At 55.3% G+C, this 21,334-nt stretch overlaps 1 protein-coding gene and 1 non-coding gene across 2 annotated transcripts; one reads left to right on the forward strand and one right to left on the reverse strand.

Annotated features, from left to right (window-relative positions):
* The first annotated feature begins 1,519 nt into the window (after positions 1–1,519).
* On the forward strand, positions 1,520–5,939 carry RAX (retina and anterior neural fold homeobox). The gene is made up of 3 exons (XM_030336296.1): positions 1,520–1,808; positions 2,118–2,371; positions 5,448–5,939. The coding sequence occupies exons 1-3, from the start codon at positions 1,520–1,522 to the stop codon at positions 5,937–5,939; spliced, it is 1,035 nt and encodes a 344-aa protein (XP_030192156.1).
* A 7,714-nt stretch (positions 5,940–13,653) lies between these two features.
* Positions 13,654–13,843, reverse strand: LOC115498885. Its single transcript, XR_003964001.1, has one exon. It is a non-coding gene; the product is annotated as a U2 spliceosomal RNA (small nuclear RNA).
* Between the last annotated feature and the right edge of the window lie 7,491 nt (positions 13,844–21,334).

Below are 21,334 nucleotides of genomic sequence, written 5' to 3' on the forward strand. Positions count from 1 at the left end.
CCTTAAACTTACACAGCGCTGTACGTCAATTATATCGCAATAAAACTGGGGAAATGAAAAAGAATAAGAATCTCGAGTTCCTGAGATTCTTGGGAAAACATTTGGGTTCACGTTTCCTGCCAATAGTTTGGCGAAGGCCGACGGGCGTGCCGGGTCTGGCATCAGGTTTGAGAGGTGACAAGGTTATCAGTGGCGACCACGGCGATGGCGGATGTGAAAAAAACACTTGCCTGCAGTAACCATCATCCCACTTTGCGCCACGGAGGCCCCGTGGGGCTCCCCAAGTGTCAAGATATGCATGCAACAGATTCCGCCTATAACCGCACCCCCCCCCCCAAGGACGTGAGAGGCCTGCACCCCAGACGAGGGTCCTTCTCCAGCCAGCCTGAGGCTGGGCCTTCTCCTTGGCCTGCAGATTGTTTGGTGGGGAGAGGGTTCTCCAGGAACAGTCTACGAGGGTGAGGGACCCCTGTCGGGTCTTCCACTGGGCCTGAGCCTGGCGGCGTGTCCGACTCGGGGCCTCCCAGCCTCCTGCTGGGCGTGGGGCACTTGAGGTCACCGGGCGTGCAGGCACAGATGGCCCCACCGCCTCCTGGGGTTCGGAGGGGGCCTGCCGGCCGCGCGAGTCCGAGGAGACAGGAAGGAGTAGTTAAAAATATAGAGACAAACAAAATAAACCCGAAGACCGAGGCTTGGGCCTACGGAGCCGAAAGAGGAGTGCCCTTGGGAATAAAAAGAGGGCGAAGGAAAAACTCAAACTGAGAAGTAGCGTGCGTGGACTAACTTCCTACGCCCCAGAGCCTGGAAGCGGTACGCTCCGTCTTTCCAAAGGTCGCCCCGGGCACTCTGCCCGGGCCCAGGAAAGTGTGCCTGAAGGCAGAGGCGAGTCTGGGGTCGGGGGAGGGAAGGGGGAGGGAAGCCCGAGCAGCGAGGCAAGCCCACCGGGTGGTGGGGGAAGGTGAGGCAAAGGGCGTCGGCCCCGTTGAGGCCAGACCGGGGGGAGCGGGCCCCAGAGCCGGGTCCCCAGGCCTGTCAAACATCCCACCGCACTTCCCTCGGGGTTGTGTGTGGAGCGTTTGGAGCGGATCGAGAGGTGGAGGGTGGAAAGTTCGGCGCGGCGGCCCCGCCCGGGGCGGCGGAACGAGGACCCCGAGGCGGGCGAGGGAAGGACCCGCCTCGCTGCGGGGGGAGGGGCCGAGGGAAGAGGCCGGGGCCGGGGCGGGAGGGGAGGAGCCAGGGCGAGCGGGCTCGCCGCCTTTAGCACCCGGAGCCCCGGCTGCCCCGAGTCCGAACTTCAGACTCCTGCAGAGACCCCGGCGGCCGCCGGCCGAGCGCTCGCCCGCCTCCAGCGCGCGCAGCCGGGGCCCGCGTCGCCCGCCGAGCTTGACCTTGGGTCGGGCCCCCGCGGGTGGGACCGCCGTGCCCGGGAAGCGGCGACTTCGAGCCTCTTCTCTCGGTCTCCCGAGCAGGCTGCGCTGCGAGAGCGCGGGCCGCGCCCTCCCGCCTCCTGGCGCTCCCCATGCACCTGCCCGGCTGCGCCCCCGCCATGGCCGACGGCAGCTTCTCGCTGGCCGGCCACCTGCTCCGCAGCCCGGGAGGGAGCACCTCGCGGCTGCACAGCATCGAGGCTATCCTGGGATTTACCAAGGACGACGGGATCCTCGGTTCCTTCTCGGCGGAGCCGGGCGCTCGGGGAGCGAAGGAGCGGGATAGGAGGCCGGGCGCGCGGGCCGCTTGCCCCAAGGCGCCGGGGGGAGGCGCCGAGCCCTCCGCGCAGCCTGCCCCGGTGCCCGCTCCCGAGTACGAAGGTGAGTGCGCACCCCCGGCCGCGGTGGGGCCCTGAGGCGTACCCAAACTTAGGAGCTCTGCAGGAGGACGGAGCCCCTGCCTCGACTTTTATTAAGGCATTTGGGCGCGGGATTGGGTTTGGGGGTGTATATAAGCTTCCAGTTTGCGTTCAGAGAAAGCTTAGAGGCCCCCCGGAGCCTTATCCCCGACCTCCCGGTCCAACGCCCGGGAGGAGCCCGCGTCCCGCTGTCGGCGTCCCAGGGTAGGCCGACTGGGCCCAGGGATACTCCGGGGAGTGTCCCTGACCTTCTGGGGCTTCTTCGTCCCAGCCCCTCGACCCTATTGCCCCAAGGAGCCTGGGGAGGCGCGGCCGAGCCCAGGGCTGCCGGTCGGTCCCGCCACCAGCGACGCGAAGCTGTCGGACGAGGAGCAGCCCAAGAAGAAGCACCGGAGGAACCGCACGACCTTCACCACATACCAGCTGCACGAGCTGGAGCGCGCGTTCGAGAAGTCTCACTACCCCGACGTGTACAGCCGCGAGGAGCTGGCAGGCAAGGTCAACCTACCCGAAGTCCGGGTCCAGGTAAAGCGCCCCCGATCGGTCCCCGGGAGGGTCCCAGGCCCAAGCCGCAGCCAAATGCTCCCTTGAATCCCGGCGTCTACGCATGTCACGCGGGACGCTTCCCATTGGTCTTCCTCGGCTCCGCTCTCGCAGAGCCTCGAAGGAGCGTCGCAGATCTTCCTTGTGCCCCACGACCGCCTCCGGGTCATTCTGTTCCAGTTTGTGGTAGCACCTCCCTGGGCCGGGGGGGGGGGTCTCCCTCTTCTAACCTAAAGAGAGGTATCAGAGATGGCTGGCAAGATGAAGGGCGACAGTTTCGTAGACGCAGCCGGGATTGGGGCGGGCGGCGGTGAGTAGAGAGGGGATGTAGGCAGCGTGGGGGGGGGGAACGGATTGGGGCCCCGAATGCCACCTCCTCAGTAACTGCGCTCACCCTGCTGAGAAACGAAAGCCCCCGTCTGCCTGCAAGGACCCTGGCGCCTGCAGTTGAAGGTTTTGGTGGATTTGTTTCAGAAACTGACTTTTGCTTCTTTGGTGTACATCCAACCAAACTTCCCGCTGCTGCAGAGGCCTTCTCTCTCTCTCTCTCTCTCTCTCTCTCTCTCTCTCTCTCGTAAAGGGGTTTTCGCTTTAATTAAAGCTGAATTATCTTTAATCCCTGATCATTAAAATATTTGAAAGCCTTAAATATTTGCTAGTCATCTGTGAAAAATCTGGGAGGATTTCCAAATTAGGAGACTTTGCAGAGGCCTGAAAGGGAGTCATTGGGAACAAATTTCACTGCATCTGAAAGGCGGTGGAACTAAGATGAGGTTTGTGCGTGTGTCTGATGAATTAGATTTCCAGGGAGTGAAGATATTCAGACCTTCGGGGGCTTTTCGCCTTACCTTAAGAGTAAAAGGGGCCAAGCTTTTGCCTTTTGTCCCTTCTGCTCATTTAGGAGTTTCAAGTCATGAGTAAATATCATGGTTTTCAAAACTAGTTCCCTCATGTGACTCAGGATGGCAAGGGCCCTTCTGTTTCTCTTAATTTGGGGACAGTCGAGCTGCAATGGTTTCATTGAAGGTGTGGACATTTTTGCACCTGCTTTTCGGGGTGGGGGTGGGGGGAAGAGGGTGGGGGAGGGGGAGGAAAAGAACACAAGTGAAAGATGAAGGAGAGGAGAGACAGTCTTCCAGCCAGGGGCGCCTTCACACCTGACATCACCTCCGTCCTACCTTCCTTCCTCCCTCTTTATTCGTTTAGGGATTTGGGCTCTTCCTTTAAGTCATCAGCTTGTTGAGAACGGTGTCTGCGACTTCTCTGTGACCACAGGGCCAGCACAGTGCCCAACATATGGCGGGTTCTTAACACATGGCTATGATGTAATCAGATGGGGGGGGGAGTCTACTCTGGGCCTCCAGCTGTGTGGAGGGCAGCAGCTCAGCCCTAGAAGAAAGGACGTCCCGGTCCTTAGTTCTCTGACTTTGAATACTGGGTGGGAGACTAGAGCTGATGTTTCTGGGGCTAGAGTGGGGCCTGCAGGGAATTAGAGGAGGCCGTGGGATGAGAGCCCTTCCCATGTTGATGTTTCTCTTCTATTATCAGCAACTATCTCATGTTTCTGGGGGAAATTAGGGCCTCGGCAACGTAGATGAATCTTTTGTGAGAAGAGGACGAGGTTACTTACGTTACTTACGGGTTTGTTCTTTTTCTCTCCCCCGCCCCACCCCCAATCCTAACTTTGCAGACACTTGCCCTGCTCTGCCTAGGTGCTGGGGAACTGTTTCCTCAGTGCTTCTAGAAGGTCCCCTCCCCCACTGACTCAAAGCTGCCTTCTCCCTTCTGAGGTCACAGCTATTCTCCTATTTCCCTCTAGAAATATATCACTGAGGCCACCAGTTTGGCCAAAGTTCTTTCTGATTCTCTACTAAACTAGACCAACGAAATCTCTGTTCTGTGTCCAAGGGTGGTAACTTGGTGGTGACACCTTCGTCACACCTTTTCTTGTGCCTTTACCTAATCAGAAATAGACATTTTATCATTAAGAGATCAGACTTCACTCTTGGTGTGGACTTTCTATATGTAAAGAAAAAAAAGAAAAAAAGGAAGGAGGGAGGGAAGGAAGGAAGGAAGAGAAGGAAAGAAAGAAAGAAAGAAAGAAAGAAAGAAAGAAAGAGGAAGGAAGAAGAAGAAAGAGAAAGAAAGAAAGAAAGAAAGAAAGAAAGAAAGAGGAAGGAAGAAAAGAAAGAAAGAAAGAGGAAGGAAGAAGAGAAAGAAAGAAAGAAAGAAAGAAAGAAAGAAAGAAAGAAAGAAAGAAAGAAAGAAAGAAAAAGACAGACAGGCTTCAGGCTTGAACTCACTGAACTCATCTTAGAGTAATGTCAAAGTTGACTCCGAAAAGTCAACGTAAATATAATAAACTTGAGCTGTTGTAATCATTGGAAGCCATTTATAAGAAACACCAGAAATACTAAAGGGATACTAATTAAATAAGAATGAAGATCTTTTTAAAGCAGCAACTCAAGCTCGGGATAAAACACCCCCTCTTGCTTCCACCAGTCACCACAACCAGTAATTCCTGGAAATGGAATTTAACACCCAGTGTGGCCAGTTAGGGTACTTAGAGTATTTGCGTATGCGTATGTTTATAATCGAGCCGAAAGGTAGGCCAAGCACAGAAAGCCTGAGCGGAAACCAGCCACCGAGAGCAGTACCATCGAGGGAGGAAGCAAAGTCTAAACCAAAGTGCCAAGGGGGGCTGCCAGCCACCAGGTCACCGAAATCTGGTGCCATGTGGTTTCCGAAATCCTGGGTTCGATCGCCAAGGTTAACTTCACTTTTTTTCCTGAGCACCTGCTGTGTGCGGCGAGTGGGAAACAGATACAGCCACAGCTGTGGGTGAGGTAAACAGGGGCCCGGGTGGGACACGGATGAGACAAAGACTCTGAGAGGAGGGAGGAGGCAAAAAGGGGAAAACGGGACGCAAAAGGAAGGAGAGCGTAGGGGTGGGGTTTTCCTGGGCGGGGGGCGAGGGGATCGTCCAGCCTGGCGCAGGGCGGGGACGCGTCCCCACGCCTCCGCCGCAGCCCGACGGCCGCTGTGCTGCCCTCCGCAGGTGTGGTTCCAGAACCGACGGGCCAAGTGGCGGCGGCAGGAGAAGCTGGAGGTGTCGTCCATGAAGCTGCAAGACTCGCCCCTCCTGTCCTTCAGCCGCTCGCCGCCCTCGGCGGCCCTGGCGCCCCTCGGGACGGGCCCGGGCGGCGGCGGCGGGCCGGCGGGGGGCGCCCTGCCGCTCGAGTCGTGGCTCGGGTCGCCGCTGCCGGGCGGGGGCGCCACGGCGCTGCAGAGCCTGCCGGGCTTCGGGCCGCCGGCGCAGAGCCTGCCCGCCAGCTACACGCCGCCGCCGCCGCCCTTCCTCAACTCCCCGCCGCTGGGCCCCGGCCTGCAGCCTCTCGGGCCGCCGCCGCCCGCCTACCCGTGCGCGCCCGGCTTCGGGGACAAGTTCCCGCTGGACGAGGCGGACCCGCGCAACAGCAGCATCGCGGCCCTGCGCCTCAAGGCCAAGGAGCACATCCAGGCCATCGGGAAGCCGTGGCAGGCCCTCTAGGGCCACCGGGGACCACGTCGGGCCGGACCACCGCCCCGGGAGCCGCCCCGGAGCCGCACGCGCGCCTCCCTCCCTCCTTGGGGTCCCCCACTGTCACTCTCCCGAGCCGTCTGAAGCTGCAGCCAGGCGGGGCTCTAGGACGCGCGCGTCTGTCCCCGGCGCGCCGGGGAGGGCTGACCACCCGGCCTGCCGAGGCCCTCCGGCCACCCCGGCCCTGGTGCCGGAGGGGGAGAGGCGGCCGGGCCCCTCGGGGTTCAGCCTGACCTCGGCGTGGCTACCCCCAGAAAACGACAGCTGGGAGGACGGGGAGGCCGAGAAATAGAGTTCGAGGGACTGTTTGTACGCGTAGTTTGAAGTCCTGGGGAGGAGAATTAAAGGTTGCCTTGTTTTGGTTTGACTCTGGTTAAGGGCGCTCAGGCCTCGGTGGCGGGGAGGGAGACGCGTGTGCCCGAGTGGGGGTACGGGAAGGGCCGCGGGGACGCGCGGGGCGGCTCCGCGGAGGACTGCGCAGGAGCTGGGTCTCCCTCCTGCGTCCCCTGCGGGGGGCGCTGTGCTGCGGCGGAGACTCGGCTCCCTTCACCAGGGCTCCCCTGCCCCGGCGCGTGCGGGAGCGGCGTGTGTGTGGGGCTCGGGGAGTCAGGAGCCCAAGGCTCACCCCGCTTCGCGTTCCCAGGCCCTCTCTATGTAGCCCAATAGCCCAGCCGCGGCTGCTACTTTGAAGGCTCGACCCCAAGAGGAAGCGTCTACATCACCTTCCCCAGGGTGAGCGGTGCAAGACCCAAAGCCTCTGTCGGCCCCGCCCCTCTTTTCGGCGCGCCACCGCCCAGGACCCCTCTAGGATCGCTGTCCGGGTCACGGGCTCGGTGCCAGGACTGATGACATTAGTCCTTCAAAGACTGGGGCAAAGCGACTTTTCCTCTTCTCATCCGGGCGCCTCTCTCGCTTCCCCAAGTCGCTCCTAACCCCCAACCCCCGCGGTCCTGTTGAATGCTCGTCCGGTGAGCGGCGGCGCTCAAGTACTGTGTCCCGGGCACATCCCGGGCTGTGTCCGCTGTTCTCTGGCGCCGGCTCTGGGGCGGGAGGGAAGCCGGAGGTCTCCCCCCAGCTTCCGGAGCATCCGCGGTACTCGGGGGGGTCCCCGGTGAAGGAGGGTCGGGGACTCCCAGCCTGAGCAGCCGCGGTATCCGCAGTTGATCCTGGAAGCTGGGCCGCCTCGGGAATGACCCGGATTCCCCGAGCGCAGGTCCTCTGGGCCTCCTTGCTCCGAGCGCACCCGAAAAGACGCGGCCGGAGCCTTGGCTTCATCAACCCACTACTGTTTGTCGTTCGTTAGCACGTTCGTGAGCCACCCCAGCCCCCTTTCCTTGTCGAAATGAATTCTACCTCCCTGGGAGGTGGGAAACATGCAATGATGGACTGTAAGGCTTTGTGTGAACTACCAAACCCCACACAAGGCGCTACACAGTGTGATCCCGCCTCTCCGATCCCACAGTGTCCCTGCTCTGGGGTTCCTGAAACCAACTTGGAGAGCGGATGACTGTCCTGGGGCTGGGGGTAGAGGGGGTGTCATCGCGGGATTCAGGCCTTGCCAGGAGGGTCCCGAGAGGCTATAGCACCATCAGGAGTGTGTACCCCTAGGCCCTCCTGCGGTGCCTTGCATATAGCAGGCCGCTCAGTGAGGTCATTTCGCCCAAGAGGTAGGAAGTAACACCTGCACGTCGTGGGGGAAATGAATGGATTGGCCAAGTGATACCAGACATTGGCATGAAAAAAAAAAAAGTGAACAGGATGAATGTGTAAGTAAATTTCTTTCAAGGTGGACTATTCTCTTTCATCCTGTAATGCCCTCGTTTAACCGGGAATGATTTATTCAGAGTACTCCCACCTTTCCTGGTGAGTACCTGCTCTGCCTCCCTTCTCCTTCCCGGGTCCTGGGCACCCCTGATCTGGTCCATCCTATCACCAAAATCTTCCTTGGTTCCCTTAAATCACTTCCATGATTATTCATTTTGCGTCTTTTTTTTTTTTTTTTTTTTGAGAGAGACAGAGAGACAGAGCAAGCAAGGAAAGGGCAGAGAGAGAGAGAGAGAGAGGGAAAGAGAGAGACAGAATCCGAAGCAGGCTCCAGGCTCAGAGCCGTCAGCACAGAGCCTGACGCGGGTCTCGAACCCACAAGCCACGAGATCACGACCTGAGCCGAAGTCCGCCGCCTAACTGACTGAGCCACCAGGCGCCCCTCATTTTGCCTCTTTATGCCATGTTTCTTCCTATTCTTTTTTCATCGGCACCTTTGCATCACTTCTTTCTCCTCTTTTATACTACTTAGTGTGAGAATGAATATTCTAAACCCTCTCTTTGGACACCCGACAGAGTGAGCCCTGCCTGGACGTCAGGGACACATCCTTGGAAAATGATCAAAATACTAACAGCTAATGATTGTTGAAAGCTTACCACAGGCCGGCATTCCCGCAAGCAGCTTACGTCGATTGACTCATTTAAGCCTCACAGGGACCATGCCAGGAAGATACAATTAGCCTCATCTTATAAATGAGGAAACTGAGGCACAGGGAGGTAGCGTCAGTGAATACTGCTTGTAAGTAGAAAGGCCCAAAGCTCTGGTCAGTTCACGACCACAGCGCACTTGTTCCGGACACACTTGCTGAGTAAGCGCTCCTATTTCGATTCCCGGGAACAACTCATTAGGCCACTTGGGGAATTAAGGTCCTGAGGTGTGAGGGGTCGTTCCTGGGCTTCCATCAGCCCCAGCGCCCCTCTCCACCCCATTCCTGGGGGCTGCCTAGGAGCTCCAGCAGTAGAGGTGCAGAAGAAGTGGGAAGCCAGGACTTAACTCAGGCTGGAGGTGAGAATGACTTTCGCTAAAGAACATTAAGCCCCAGACGACCCCGAAACACGGGAAGCTGCTCGAGTTCCCGGCTGCAGAAAGCACTTTGCGCAGGCGCTGGCCAAGGTGGAGCCCCGGCTTCCGAAGCTAGACCGTGCCGGCTCTGATTTGGGGCGGGCACGAGTCCCTCCGGGACTCCGGGGAAGGGGTCTCCTGCGCTCGAAAAATGGTTCCTGAGCCTTCCGTGATGAGGCTGCGGGTTTGGCTGCGGAGAGCTTCCAGTGTCCCCCGAAGGGGAGCGAGAACAAGTTGGGAGTGGGTCTACAGGGTTTGGGGAGGAAAGACACTGCCGCCCAAGCACAGCGGCCTGGGTCTCGAGGCAGACGCTCATTCGGGTTGACTGCATTCAGTCAATCTAAGAGGCAGGCCTTGGGGGCTTCCTCCCCAGAAGACGACCTGGGCCGTGACCCGCCGCGGGAGGAAAGCAGGTGAGTCTGCTGCAGAATCGCTCCCTCGTCCCTGGCGCCGAGCCGCGCGGGGCGGGGCTCCAGGCCGGGGGGCGGGGCTGGGAAGGACGCCTCGGATTGGGCCACTCCGAGAGAAGGGCGGAGTCGAGCGCGGCCTGGGGAGCTGGGGCGCTCCCGGGCGTGTGCGCCGCGGGGACCCAGGGCCCGGAGATCCCCGACGCGCCGAGCCTTGCCGCCCAGGCCACCGCCCCAGCGTCGCGGGGCGTTTCACTTTTCCCGTTTTCCCCATTTTGGAGGCGTCTCTTCTTGCCCGTGGGAGGGTCGTGATCATACTGCGTGCGTGGGCTCCGGCTTCTGGGTGGCGACTTTTCTCTCCCGCGGGGACGCAGGGGACCGAGGGTCACCCGTTTCTGGAGCCACGGAGTCCCCGGGCGGCCGCGGGGCCCTCCTTGCTCCGTGTCCTCCACGCTGCGGCCCCGGGCCCGTCCAGGCTTTCATCCGGGATTGGGTGGCTTGGGTGTGCCGCTTTGCGCCCCGCGGGCCCGAGTTTTCACCCCTGCCGCCCGGGAGGGTGGTCGGGAACGGTGTGGGTGACACAGGATGGGAGGACTGGGAGAGACCCCCTGAGAGGGGCAGGCTTCGGCCAGAGGTCAGCAATTGGCCTGGGGTGGCCCCGATGTATTGACTTATTTTAAACAGATCCTTCAAGTGTGGGAGATGGGAAATCCCTTCCCGCCCCCCACTCCCGTCTCCGGTTAATCCAGAATCCAAAAAGCGGAGACAGGGAATCCTAATCCTCCCCTCTCTCGGCCAAGTTCATCGGTTAATTGAAAGGCTTTGCGGCCAGATTCTGGAAGCGGGGGCCGCCCTGGGCTCCGCTCCCCGGGAGCCTCGTCCGTCCCGCGGGCGGTGTCTGGTGGGAACGTCAGGAGTGCGGACTCAGCCGTCCCAGCGACTTTAACTTTGGACGTCCTGCCTCGCGGCTCCCGCCACCTCCCCGCCCCCGCCCGCCAGCCTCGCCGCTTGCGCTTCCCAGTCTCCATCCGAGCGCTCCTTTTCACCAACAGAACCTTAATACACGAATAGCATCCAAGCCTCCAGGAGCCCAGCAGGAAAAGATTTCCGGGGAGGATAAAATTAATGAAAAAGCCTGCACTTCCTCTCTGCACAGCAAGCGCGAGCTGCGCACCAGCCCTCGGGGCTCGGCCTGCGTCCTAACTGGCCTGGGAAAGGCGCGGCCCCGCAGCGCCCGGCGGGCGCGCCGGACCGTTCAAGAGGCGGATGGTGTGCTTTGTGGCCAAAGTCGTCCCCTTAATTGGGAACTGGCTCTAATGATCTGGCCTCAGCTTGTTAACTGTACAATAGTGGGCAGAGTTAATGACTCATTAGTGATTAATTCTTTAACTGTGCCTTAATTACTCACTGTAACCCCCCTTTCGTAAAACTGGATTAAATCGTCTGGATCCTTGGCCACGTCTCTCACAGCTCTGGAAGACCCTTGGAGAACGCCAAGTTCCCCCCAACTTCGGCGGGTCGGCTTCCTAAAAGCAGGTGCAGCGGCGCCGCCCCTCAGCCTGAAAGTGGGGCGATCTGTGGGTCAGCGTAGCTGTGACATTGCCTGGTCGTGACCTTCAACCCCCGTCCTTCACACCCCCCCCCAGAGCTGGATCTCCAAGATGTCCCCTCCTCCCTCAGCACCTTCCCTAACACGCCTGAGATGTAACACCTCATTTTAGAAGAAGTTTTCCTCTGCTCAGTACTTGGCGTGGGTGTGTGTTCACAGTAGGTTTTGAATGGATGGTGTACAATGGTGCCTTTCTTCAAAAGTTCCCTGAGAAAGTTCTTTCCAGGGCTAACAGTAGCTGGAGTCTAGATATAGTCTCTCCATTGGTACTTTTATATATTAAAAAAATGGACCTTGAATTTTTTCACCTTCTGAATTGTCCTGCAATCTTGATCTCTTCTGGAGACCCGTAAGGCAAGGCAGGCATGTAGTGATGGACAATAAGAATCTCCACCCTCCCCGACAATGCCCGCTGTTGGGGGGGGTGGCGCTCAGTCACTTGAGCATCTGACTCTTGATTTCCGCTCAGGTCATGGTCCCAGGGTCCGGGGTCGAGCCCCACATAGTGCTCCCCACTGAGTGCGGAGCCTGTTTGAGATGCTCTCTCTTCCTCTCCTTCTCCCCCCCTCTCCCACTCACACACACTCTTTCTCTCTGATAAATAAAAATAGATAAATAAAAAAATTTTTAAAAAAGGATCTCCATCCTCAAGGAGCATGGTCTCAGTAGAGGAACGGACCCATTTCCTCATATGTTTTCAAGTACCTACTGTTTTTCTCCATTTGGTGTTCCAGAGGCCATCCAAAATAGATTACGTTCCAAACAAAACTTACTCATCTGTGCTCTGTGGCTTCCAATAAACCTCCTTAAAACCCTTCTGTCTTCATTCCTAGCCACCCAAGGGATATGAGAATCATTCTTGAAGCCTTGGGACAAGTTATTTTCCATGTCCTTTCCACCTCTTACTTTTCTCCGCCATATAGCCTCCAAATCTTAGCCGCCCAGAAGCAAGACACCTCCCGGCCTTCCTGCCAATTAGATATGATTAAGTCTATACCAGTGTCCTAGAAGGAAGACACTTCTAGGAAGCACGCTCTTGAAGGTGACCAGCCCGCCCTGCCCCTGCCCCGTTCCTGAGTCTGCTGCCCCCAGGCAGGTGTGAAAGGCCGGTGCCGGAGAACCCATCTTGGACCATGTCATGAGGCCATGTGTTGAGGGGGTTGAGTAACAGGACAGAAGGGACCATATGTGCTAAGTCCCTGACACCGGAGCACCATTAGTAGCTCTGGATTGCTATCAGGGCGATTTGAAGTCTATTTTGTGTCACTGTCAGCCACACCCAGACCTAATTCACCCATTCCTTTAACGCCTACCTGCAGTTAATTACTTAGCTGCGTTGCTCTTACTTCAGACAGAACACCTCCACATTCATCTGTCCTTGACGTTCTCTGCCAGTTCTCTAGTTCGGGGCTTCATTCTCTCTCCCCCAGGCAGCGTTTCTCTTGCGGCACTTACCACATATGCTCCGATGTCATGGTGGTTTCTTCATGATTCATTTGCAACCATTTATTGAGTTCTCTCTTTCTCTTTCTCTTTCTCTTTCTCTTTCTCTTTCTCTACTGGGCTCTGGAGCTATAAAGATGTGGCTTCCATATGGATCTGCTTGGCAATCAATCTTCAATCAACCCTTCACACTATAGCCAGAATTAGTATCTCAAACAATTCCTCTGCTTGAAACAATTCCTTAAGGCCAATGGGACAAAAGCTGAGCTCCTGGTGAGCATGGCCTCTGAGGCTCTTTTGAATCTGACCCGACCCATCTTTCCAGGCTTGTCTCTGGCACGCTTCCTCTTTCCTTGCCTTCCTCTTTCCCTCTTTCCTTTCTTGCCCTCCGTTCAAGTGACACCAGAGTACGCGGCATCTCACTGGCCCACCATGTGCTTTTTCACTTTGTGGCTCTGAGCACAAATGGTCCTTCTGCCTGGAAGGACTTCCCACCCTCCCGCTCCCGGCAACCTCTGTCAGGACCTGACTCAGATGTCACTGCCCTCTGTGCCCCTGGCCTGCATTCCTGCAGCAGTCATTTCCTGGTTCCCTCTTCAGCACACACCCAAGAGCACTTTGTCGATGTCCACTTGAGGCTGTTCTAGTACTTATCCCGTAGTGTTGTCTATGGTCCCCGGCGAAACTGTAGGATCCTTAAAGGCCGCTGTCAGATTCTTCTCAGAATATTCAGTGCCTGACCCCATGGAAGCACCCAGTAATTGATGAGCAATAACTAACACAAGGGGTGTGTGATCCCAGAGAAAGCGCCACATTCTATGACACCTTATCACAAGGAAAGCTGCCTTAGCCTGTGAAGTCACGAATCACGGCAGACTTCCCGGAGGAAGTGACAGACTGAACCCTGAAGGGGAAACAGAAGAAAACAGGGAGGAGTTGAGGGGTACAGGAGGTCACCGCGTCGGCAAAGGAAGAGGGAGCAGGGCTTGTCTAAGGCTCTCAAACGAGGCTGGTCTGGCGGGATCCATTGCCAAGACTCATAAAGTGGGGGATTTCCCAACATAGGAGAACCCAAAACTAACTCACGGCCGCTGCAGGTGGTGACACGGTCATGTCCTATAGATCATCCTGCCTATATAGCGTGGAGAAGAGCTTGGAAAGAGGGAAGAGAAGGTTCTAGAAGACCAATCAGAAAGCTATTGCAGTAACTGAAGAAAAATGGAAGCTCGGCCTCGTGTGGCGACAAGGCGGCCAGGTTGGAGGTTGAATGAGGAGATTGTCAGTTCAGTTTTTTGTTGTTGCTGCTACCCCTGGTGTGTGTGTGTGTGTGTGTGTGTGTGTGTGTGTGTGTGTACCATTCCTGCAATATGGGGTCATGCGCAGAGTGAACACAGCAACCCGTATTCCCTCTCCCTGCTCCCCAAATCCATTGAGTATATTGTCTTCAGCTCCAGGACCTATCAGATCTTAAACTGCTAAGAACAGATACTACTTTGGCTCGAACTTGGCCAAAAGGCTGAGAAATGATTTTTGTTTTTAGTTCAGTGTTGGTCAAATGCGTTTGACTGAAGACAACTCCAAGTACTGGTTTGGGGCTCAGGGGAAGGATCCGGGCGCTGAGCTCGGGCAACAGAAGATAATTGAAGCCATGGGCATACAGGAGGGAGGAGGAGGGAGGAGGAGGAGGGAGGGGGCCCTCCAGGGGGAGGGGGCCCAGGGTAGCGGGAGGACACCGAGGTCAGAGCCTTGAGAAACGCCAGCATTTGGTGGCCAGTGTTGGAGGAACCAGGGGAGTGACAGGAGGAAACCGGGGAAGTGTGGGGGCTCGGAAACTGAGGAAAGAGGGTTTCAAAAGAGAAAGAATCGGCAACAAAAATCGTCATTATTGGGGCACCTGGGGGGGCTCATTTTGGTTAAGCGTCTAAATCTCGATTTCCGCTCCGCTCTTAATCTTGCAGTTCATGAGTTCAAGCCCCACGTCGGGCTCTGTGCTGACGGTGCACAGCCTGCTTGGGATTCCCTGTCTCCCTCTCTCTCTGCCCCTCCCTCACTCGCATTCTCTCTCTCCCTCAAAAATAAATACACTTTAAGAGATTGCTGTCATTTTTAAAACTGAAAAATTAGCCAGGGATGAAAAGCACAAGACCCCATTCTTGCTTCCTACAGGGGGCCGGGATGCAGCTGTTTCGCAGATGCTGCCAAGTATCTCCTGCTGCCTGGAAAGTAATCGGTGGCGGCCCAGCCCCCACCGGCACCTCCTCTCGTTCCACATCTAGGAAGAAAGTGAAACAACACAGCGTCCTAACCGTGGCACCCGATGATCTGAAACTCGTTTAGTATAAACTTTTCAGTCCTTTCTACCCTAAGGCTCCAACTTCCCTTTCTCTGTCACGCACTCTGCTCCCCATGCCCTCTGCTTTTGCCCACTCGGCTCGCCCTTGAACTTGTCCTGAGCTGTCCCACCCCTATGCCTTCCCCCAAGCTCTTCCCTCCACCTGGAGTGTCTTCCCCCGTAGAAAATGCTTTAAGGTGAAGGAAAATTAAGGTGCAGTATACCCGCATTTCTGGGTTGTAGCTAGAGCAGGGCTTAGAACGATGTTGAGCAGCAAATTGCCCGCATTGAGAAGGCCTGAAATCTACAACCTAAGCTTCCGCCTTAAGACACTAAAAAAGAAGGTCGGACGAAACCTGAGGTGAGCAGAAGGGAGAAAGTAACAGACATCAGAGGGGAAATCGATGAAACGGAGAATCGACAAGCAAGAGAGAAAATTACACGAAAAATACCTGATACGCGGGGTCACCAGGGGAATGGAAGACAAAAGTGCCACGAGACATCCCTCCACGCCTATCAGCATGGCTAGGATCAAAAACTCAGCAGCCAGGGGCGTTGGTGAGCATGTGGAGGGGTCAGAACGCCCGTGCGGCTTGGAGGGCATGATGTTAAGTGAAAGAAGCCAGTCACAAAAGACCCCATACCACACACGTGCAAATTCATGTGAAAGTCCAGAATGGGGAAATCCACATAGACAGAAAATCGATTTGCTGCTGCTTCGTGCTGGGGGACACGGGCATGGGGACAGAGGGGGCGATGGATAAAGGATTTCTTCTTGAGATGATGGAAATGTTCTAAGATGGGCTGTGATTATGGATTACGGCACGTATCTCTGAATATGCTGAAAACCATTGAACAGCCTACCGTCAGTGGGTGAAATCATAGCGTATGTGAATTATACCCCGAAGTCGTCTAAAAAACACAGCACGGTCTTTCCGCTGAGCTCTTGCCGCTTCCATCCCCTTCAGGCACTTGTGTTGGAATAATTTCCCTAAAAAGCGTCTTCATTTTGCTGCCCCCTTGCCAGGTGAGCCTGGCCCCCGGTGCTTCTCCTGCAAGTTTCAACTCTCAGCTCGTCTTTGCCCTTCTAGGCTCACCCTGCGTGCCCCACTCACCCATTTCCTTCCCCGTCGACCCCTTTTGGTGGCAGAGACCCTCGGCTCTAAACAAGCAACCTGGACGGCATCTTGTTCCCCCCAATTCCGTCTCCATTTTATTACTCAAGGTGGGCAATACCGTTTCGTCCCAAATGACAGACCAGCCGAAAATGCCAGCTCTCTTGGAAAGACAGCAGTCCCTTAACTTTATTCTGTGATGCCAAAGCTTGGCTGGAGAGGACCTTTTCTGCCCGGGGCCATTCAGAGAGGTAGAGATGGGGCTGGGGGTGCCTGCGAGCATGAAAAGAGGGAGGCCCGAGGCCCAAGGGAACCAGGGTGCCATTTGCACAGGGCCAGGCCTGCTGACATGTAGGATTGCTCCTGCTTTCTCACCTGGGCGCATGCTAACTGTCCCGTGTCTGTGGCCTTCTCTCCTCCGTGTCTAACCCTAGTTCAAAGCTCATCTCCCCCAGGGATCTCTCTCTGGTTTCCCTGGCCACAGTCTTCTTACTTCCCCAGGATCAGTCCGTCTTGTTGCATCCGTGAATTCCCCTCTTTTGTCCTCCCCCTCTCCCCTGTGAAAGCAAACGAGCCCCCTGTTAATGTGACTGCCTAGCATTTGACCAAACAAAGCCTCTGTTCCAGGCTCCAGGGTTCGCCCGCAAGGCTTTGTACTCAACTCGCAGGGCTGTGTGAGGATTCAAACGACTCTCCTCTGTCTTTTGTGGATTTTGTTTCATTCGGGGTGAGAAGCGCCCCTTTAAAAGTACCGTCACAGAGAGATGACTGGATTTCTTGTTAGGAGGGCACGGGAACCTCATTTCCGCCACCAACTTGATATGTGGCCTCAGGCAAAGTAGTCTGTTTGCCTGGAGTTCCTGGGCTGTGAAACAAAGGGGGCTAGACCTCAGGGCCTCTACTGTCCTCCCAGCTGCAAAGTTGTGCCCAGCTAATGCACTTATTTTCAGTAATTTGGCTGAGGGTGCCATCTGATGGCCATCTTGAGAACTTCACCTGCTGATCGCGCACTAGAAGCTTCCTTATACTGGAATGCTTCCTTTCCAGCAGGGCCGGCAATAAGGGCCGTTTAAAAATGTTTCGTTATTTGTTATTTGCACCGCAGGGTCAAAATTACAAATTTTAAATACTGTTGTGCACTCCCGAAATCAATACTCCTCTATACGTCATACGTTAATTAACTTGAATTTATTTTTAAATTTTTTTTAATGTTTATTAATTTTTGAGAGAGAGAGAGACAGAGAGTGTGATTGGAGGAGGGGCAGAGAGAGAGGGAGACACAGAATTCGAGGCAGGCTCTGGGTTCTGAGCTGTCAGCACAGAGCCTGACGCGGGGCTTGAACTCACGAACCGTGAGATCATGACCTGAGCTGAAATCAAGAGTCCGACTCTTAACCAACTGTGCCACCCAGGCGCCCCTCTAGCTTCTGGAAATTCATTGGCTTGTGAGAGCATAACCCCTGTCTTCAGATGGCACTCTCCATGCGTGTGTGCCATCCAAATGTCCCCTTTTCATAAGGACACAGTCGTATTGGATTAGGGGCCTGCCCCACTTCAGTAAGACTTTAAGTTCCCTCATTAATAATGAACATGATTTCCAAATAAGGTCACATTCTCAGGCAGGGGGTGGGGGGTTCAGGACTTCACTACGTGAAAGTAACAGCGTTGGGGACTTGCTGTCGTTTCGTGTATTTATACACTGGCTAGTAAGGAGACTATGGAGACCCAAGGCTGGGTAGTATCTGATAACCAACCCCAAGTGACTTGGCCCCAAATGGGATCCGATGACACACACAGCTGGGCTGTGCTTGAGGGACGGGATACGGTACCGAGGGCCGCCACGTGAGTTGGAAACTTGGAAACTTATGTTCACACAAAAACCTGCACAAGAATGGTCGCGGCGGCTCGGAACCAGAGTCAGCCCACAAATCCGCCCCCCTCCCCCCGCCTCGCAGGTGAGTGGCTGAACAAAGTGACTCACAAACCACAGAATCCTGTTCAGCAAAATAGAGTCACATGGACACATGTGGCAATTCAAACGCATCCCCGGGGAATCATGCTGAGGGAAGAAGGCCAATTCCAAAAGACTTGTGTTCTCTACACTCCCATTTATATACTTTTGAAATGACAAATTTGAGAAATGGAGGACAGATGAGTGCTTGCCAGGCGGAGGGTGATGGCAGGGCAGAGAATGAAGTACAAAAGGGCGTCAAGAGGGACAGCACAGTGTTGAAACTGCTCAGTATCTTTTTTTTTTTTTTTTTTTAGAGACAGAGAGAGCATGCGTGAGCAGGGGAGAGGGGCAGAGAGAGAGAGAGAGAGAGAGAGAGAGAATCTCAAACAGACTCCATGCACAGCGTGGAGCCTGATGTGGGGCTCAATCCCACAACCCTGGGATCATGCCCCGAACCAAAATCAAGAGTCAGATGCTCAGCCGAGCCATCCAGGTGTCCCCAAACCGTTCCGTATTTTGATGGTGGCGGTAGATACACGAACCTGCAAAGTGCTAAAAGTGTGTGGAGCCCAAAATGCACACACACACACACACACACACACACACACAAGCACAAATGGGTGCAGGCGTAACTGGGAAATCTGAATAAAATCAGATGACCATTTCAATGTCAGCATCCGGGTTGCAATATCGTACTACAACTTTGCAAAGTATTACCATTAAGAGAAACTGGGCAAAATGTACAAGGTATCTCTCTGTATTATTTCTTGCAACTACATGTGAATCTATAATTATCTCAGGGTTTTCAATTAAAAAAGGAAGTTTCACCTACTTGGGAGGAGTGGTGATGAAAGGGATGGGTTCTCTGAGGAAGTGACATTTAAGTCGAGACATGAATGTAAAGGGGGGGGGCAGCAGAATGTGCAAAGGTCCTGCAGCCGCAAAGAGCTTGGTAAATCCATGGAACTAAAAAGGAGACCAGTGAGACCCAAGTGGGGAGAAGCGAGGCTGGAGGCAGAAGCCAGACCAGGCAGGGCAACAGACTGTTCTAGAGATTTGACCTTCCACCTGAGAATAGAGAGAGACCATGGGAAGTTTTGAGCAGCAGAGTTCCATGATTTGTCATGAACTTGGGAAAGCTCACCCAGGTGTGGGTTGCACCTGGGTGCAACCCAGGGATGCACACAGAGAGACCACCGGGGCCATGGGGCAACAGGAAAATCATTTGAACATCCATCGAGAAGGAGATGGACTGAGAGACCACGTGCGGACGAATACTGGGCTTCACGGTGGGACTTCTTTGTTAAATTTTTTTTTTTCAGCGTTTATTTATTTTTGGGACAGAGAGAGACAGAGCATGAACGGGGGAGGGGCAGAGAGAGAGGGAGACACAGAATCGGAAACAGGCTCCAGGCTCTGAGCCATCAGCCCACAGCCTGACTCGGGGCTCGAACTCCCAGACCGCGAGATCGTGACCTGGCTGAAGTCGGACGCTTAACCGACTGTGCCACCCAGGCGCCCCAAGGTGGGACTTCTTAATAAAGAGTTTGGGGTGTCAGCCTTCTGGTTCAGCAGGAAATCTAAAACCTACGGACGGATCCTGGTGGGGGTCTACTAGAAACTAAAGCCATAAGTCACCCCAGCCACCACGTGAGGCCAGAGATTTCCTTCCCTCGATTACTCTGGAAGCCACAGGCTTACCCAGCGGTGCCAGAAACGCGGCCACCTCGGAGTCACTCTGGTCGTGCACCGGGGCCACAGGCGGCATCCTCCTGCCACCCGCCTCGGCTAGGACGCCTGTGACCCATTTCCTTTAAGTGTCAACCGATAAATGGCTTCTCGTTTAAGGGGCAGGTGGTTGAGATCGCATTGTTGGGCTTTCGGCCAACCCAAAAGGAAGAAAGTCAGCCCCAAGGCAGAGAATAAGTCAAAGGCGGGGCCCAGGCCTCGGCCCCTGCGCGAGTGAGGAGGGAGGAGGGGGGAGGGGGGAGGGGAGGGGGCGCCACTGCCCCGCCGGGGTTGAAGCCGGACGTAGACGCCTCTTGACATCTTCAAATTTTGAGAGAGGTGCTCACTTCACATGACTCTCTCTCTCTCTCTCTCTCTCTCTCTCTCACGCACACACACGCACACACATGAAGAGCCACAAGACTATTTGAAGCAGGGGGAGGTCAGACGGGGTGGGTGCCACACAGACCAGAGTTCTTCATCAGGATTCCACGTAGGGTCTTGCTGTTTGGTTTGTTTCCAGATACAGTGAGAGCCTCACAGAAGAATCTCTGGGGTTACATGGTCTGGTCCTGAGTTCCCCACGAGATTCGATTCCAGCTCGGTTCACTCACCAAGGACGTTTTTTACCAGCAGCATTTCAGAGTGAATGGCATTGTTTAGTGATTTTTCCTCTTTTTTTTTTAATGTTTATTTATTTATTTTGAGAGAGAGAGAGAGAGAGAGGGAATGTGAGCAGGGGAGGAGCAGAGAGAGAGGGAGAGAGAGAATCCCAAGCAGGCTCCTCACTGACAGCACAGAGCCCCATGCGGGGCTCGATCTCATGAACCGTGCGATCACCACCTGAGCCAAAACCAAGACTTGGACGCTCAGCCGACTGAGCCATCCAGGTGCCCCGATTTTGCCTCTCCTTAAACAGACTTTCTTACTTTTTCCGGCCACCGGCTAGGAAGGGAGTGAGTCTTCAGAATCAGTCGGGACAGCAAATGGTATGCGGTAAAACCCTTTCAAAACATTGCTCACACAACTAGAGAATCACAAGCAGGGACAGGAATTTAAACGATATTGTTGAAAAAGGCGTGGAGTAGTCCCCTTGCCCCCCACATACCTTAAACCGGGATCGTAACCTCCATGCCTAGAGTGGGTAGGCAGGTAACGCACCCAGATAAGCAGGGAGGGGTGGACGTTAACGTGTGGTGAGGACTGTGGCCAAGTGGACAAGGTGAGCCCTGTCCCCGGGGACAGCCCCAGGCAGCGATGGCCTTTAGGGAGAGCGGGATTTTGCAAGAGCTTGAGACCTGGATAGATTTTTAAATCTGTGCTACAGATCCTAATTTTTGAAGACACTGTTCCGGTGAATAGCATGTCTATAGTAGCATCTGACCAAGAGGTGGCCAGTTCCAGTTCCTGACGACTAACTAAATTGTTTTTCACATTAGTCCCTTTTCTTTTCTCCTGCCGACCCCAGGAGTTAAGCGCGAAGAAAGGAGCCGTCTCTACAATCTTGTCTGGACTTTCCGGGGTTTTTTTGTTCTGTTTTGTTTTTTGTTTTAATTCGAGACCAACCCCCAGCCTGCCCATTTAGGCTGCTTCTAGCTGGGGCGTCTCGGGAAATTGCTGGGGGGAAGAACCAGTTTGAAGCTCCCTATTTCCTTTTCATTTCTGTTTATTTCGGTGGTGGAGTCAGAGGGGCATTTATGTTGTTACCGTGGTGGCCATCTGTCTTGGGGGGCCAAGAACGCGGTACAGGAGGGACGCCTGGACTGAAGCCAGGGGCGGCCTGTCGACTGCAGTCCAACATCAGTGCTTCAAGCAACAGCAACGGAGTATTGCCCGCTCGTAAAGACTCGCGGTCTTATAACGAATGGGAGGCCTTGGCATGAGCATTTT

Source organism: Lynx canadensis, chromosome D3 (assembly GCF_007474595.2).
Source record: "Lynx canadensis isolate LIC74 chromosome D3, mLynCan4.pri.v2, whole genome shotgun sequence".
NCBI classification, from domain to species: domain Eukaryota; kingdom Metazoa; phylum Chordata; class Mammalia; order Carnivora; family Felidae; genus Lynx; species Lynx canadensis.

Bases quoted from the DNA above. Each gene is read 5' to 3' on its own strand.
- RAX (XM_030336296.1), top strand. From the start codon at position 1,520: ATGCACCTGCCCGGCTGCGCCCCCGCCATGGCCGACGGCAGCTTCTCG. The intron at 1,809-2,117 runs GTGAGTGCGCAC...TCTTCGTCCCAG, and splicing joins GCCCGCTCCCGAGTACGAAG to CCCCTCGACCCTATTGCCCC. The intron at 2,372-5,447 runs GTAAAGCGCCCC...TGCCCTCCGCAG, and splicing joins TACCCGAAGTCCGGGTCCAG to GTGTGGTTCCAGAACCGACG.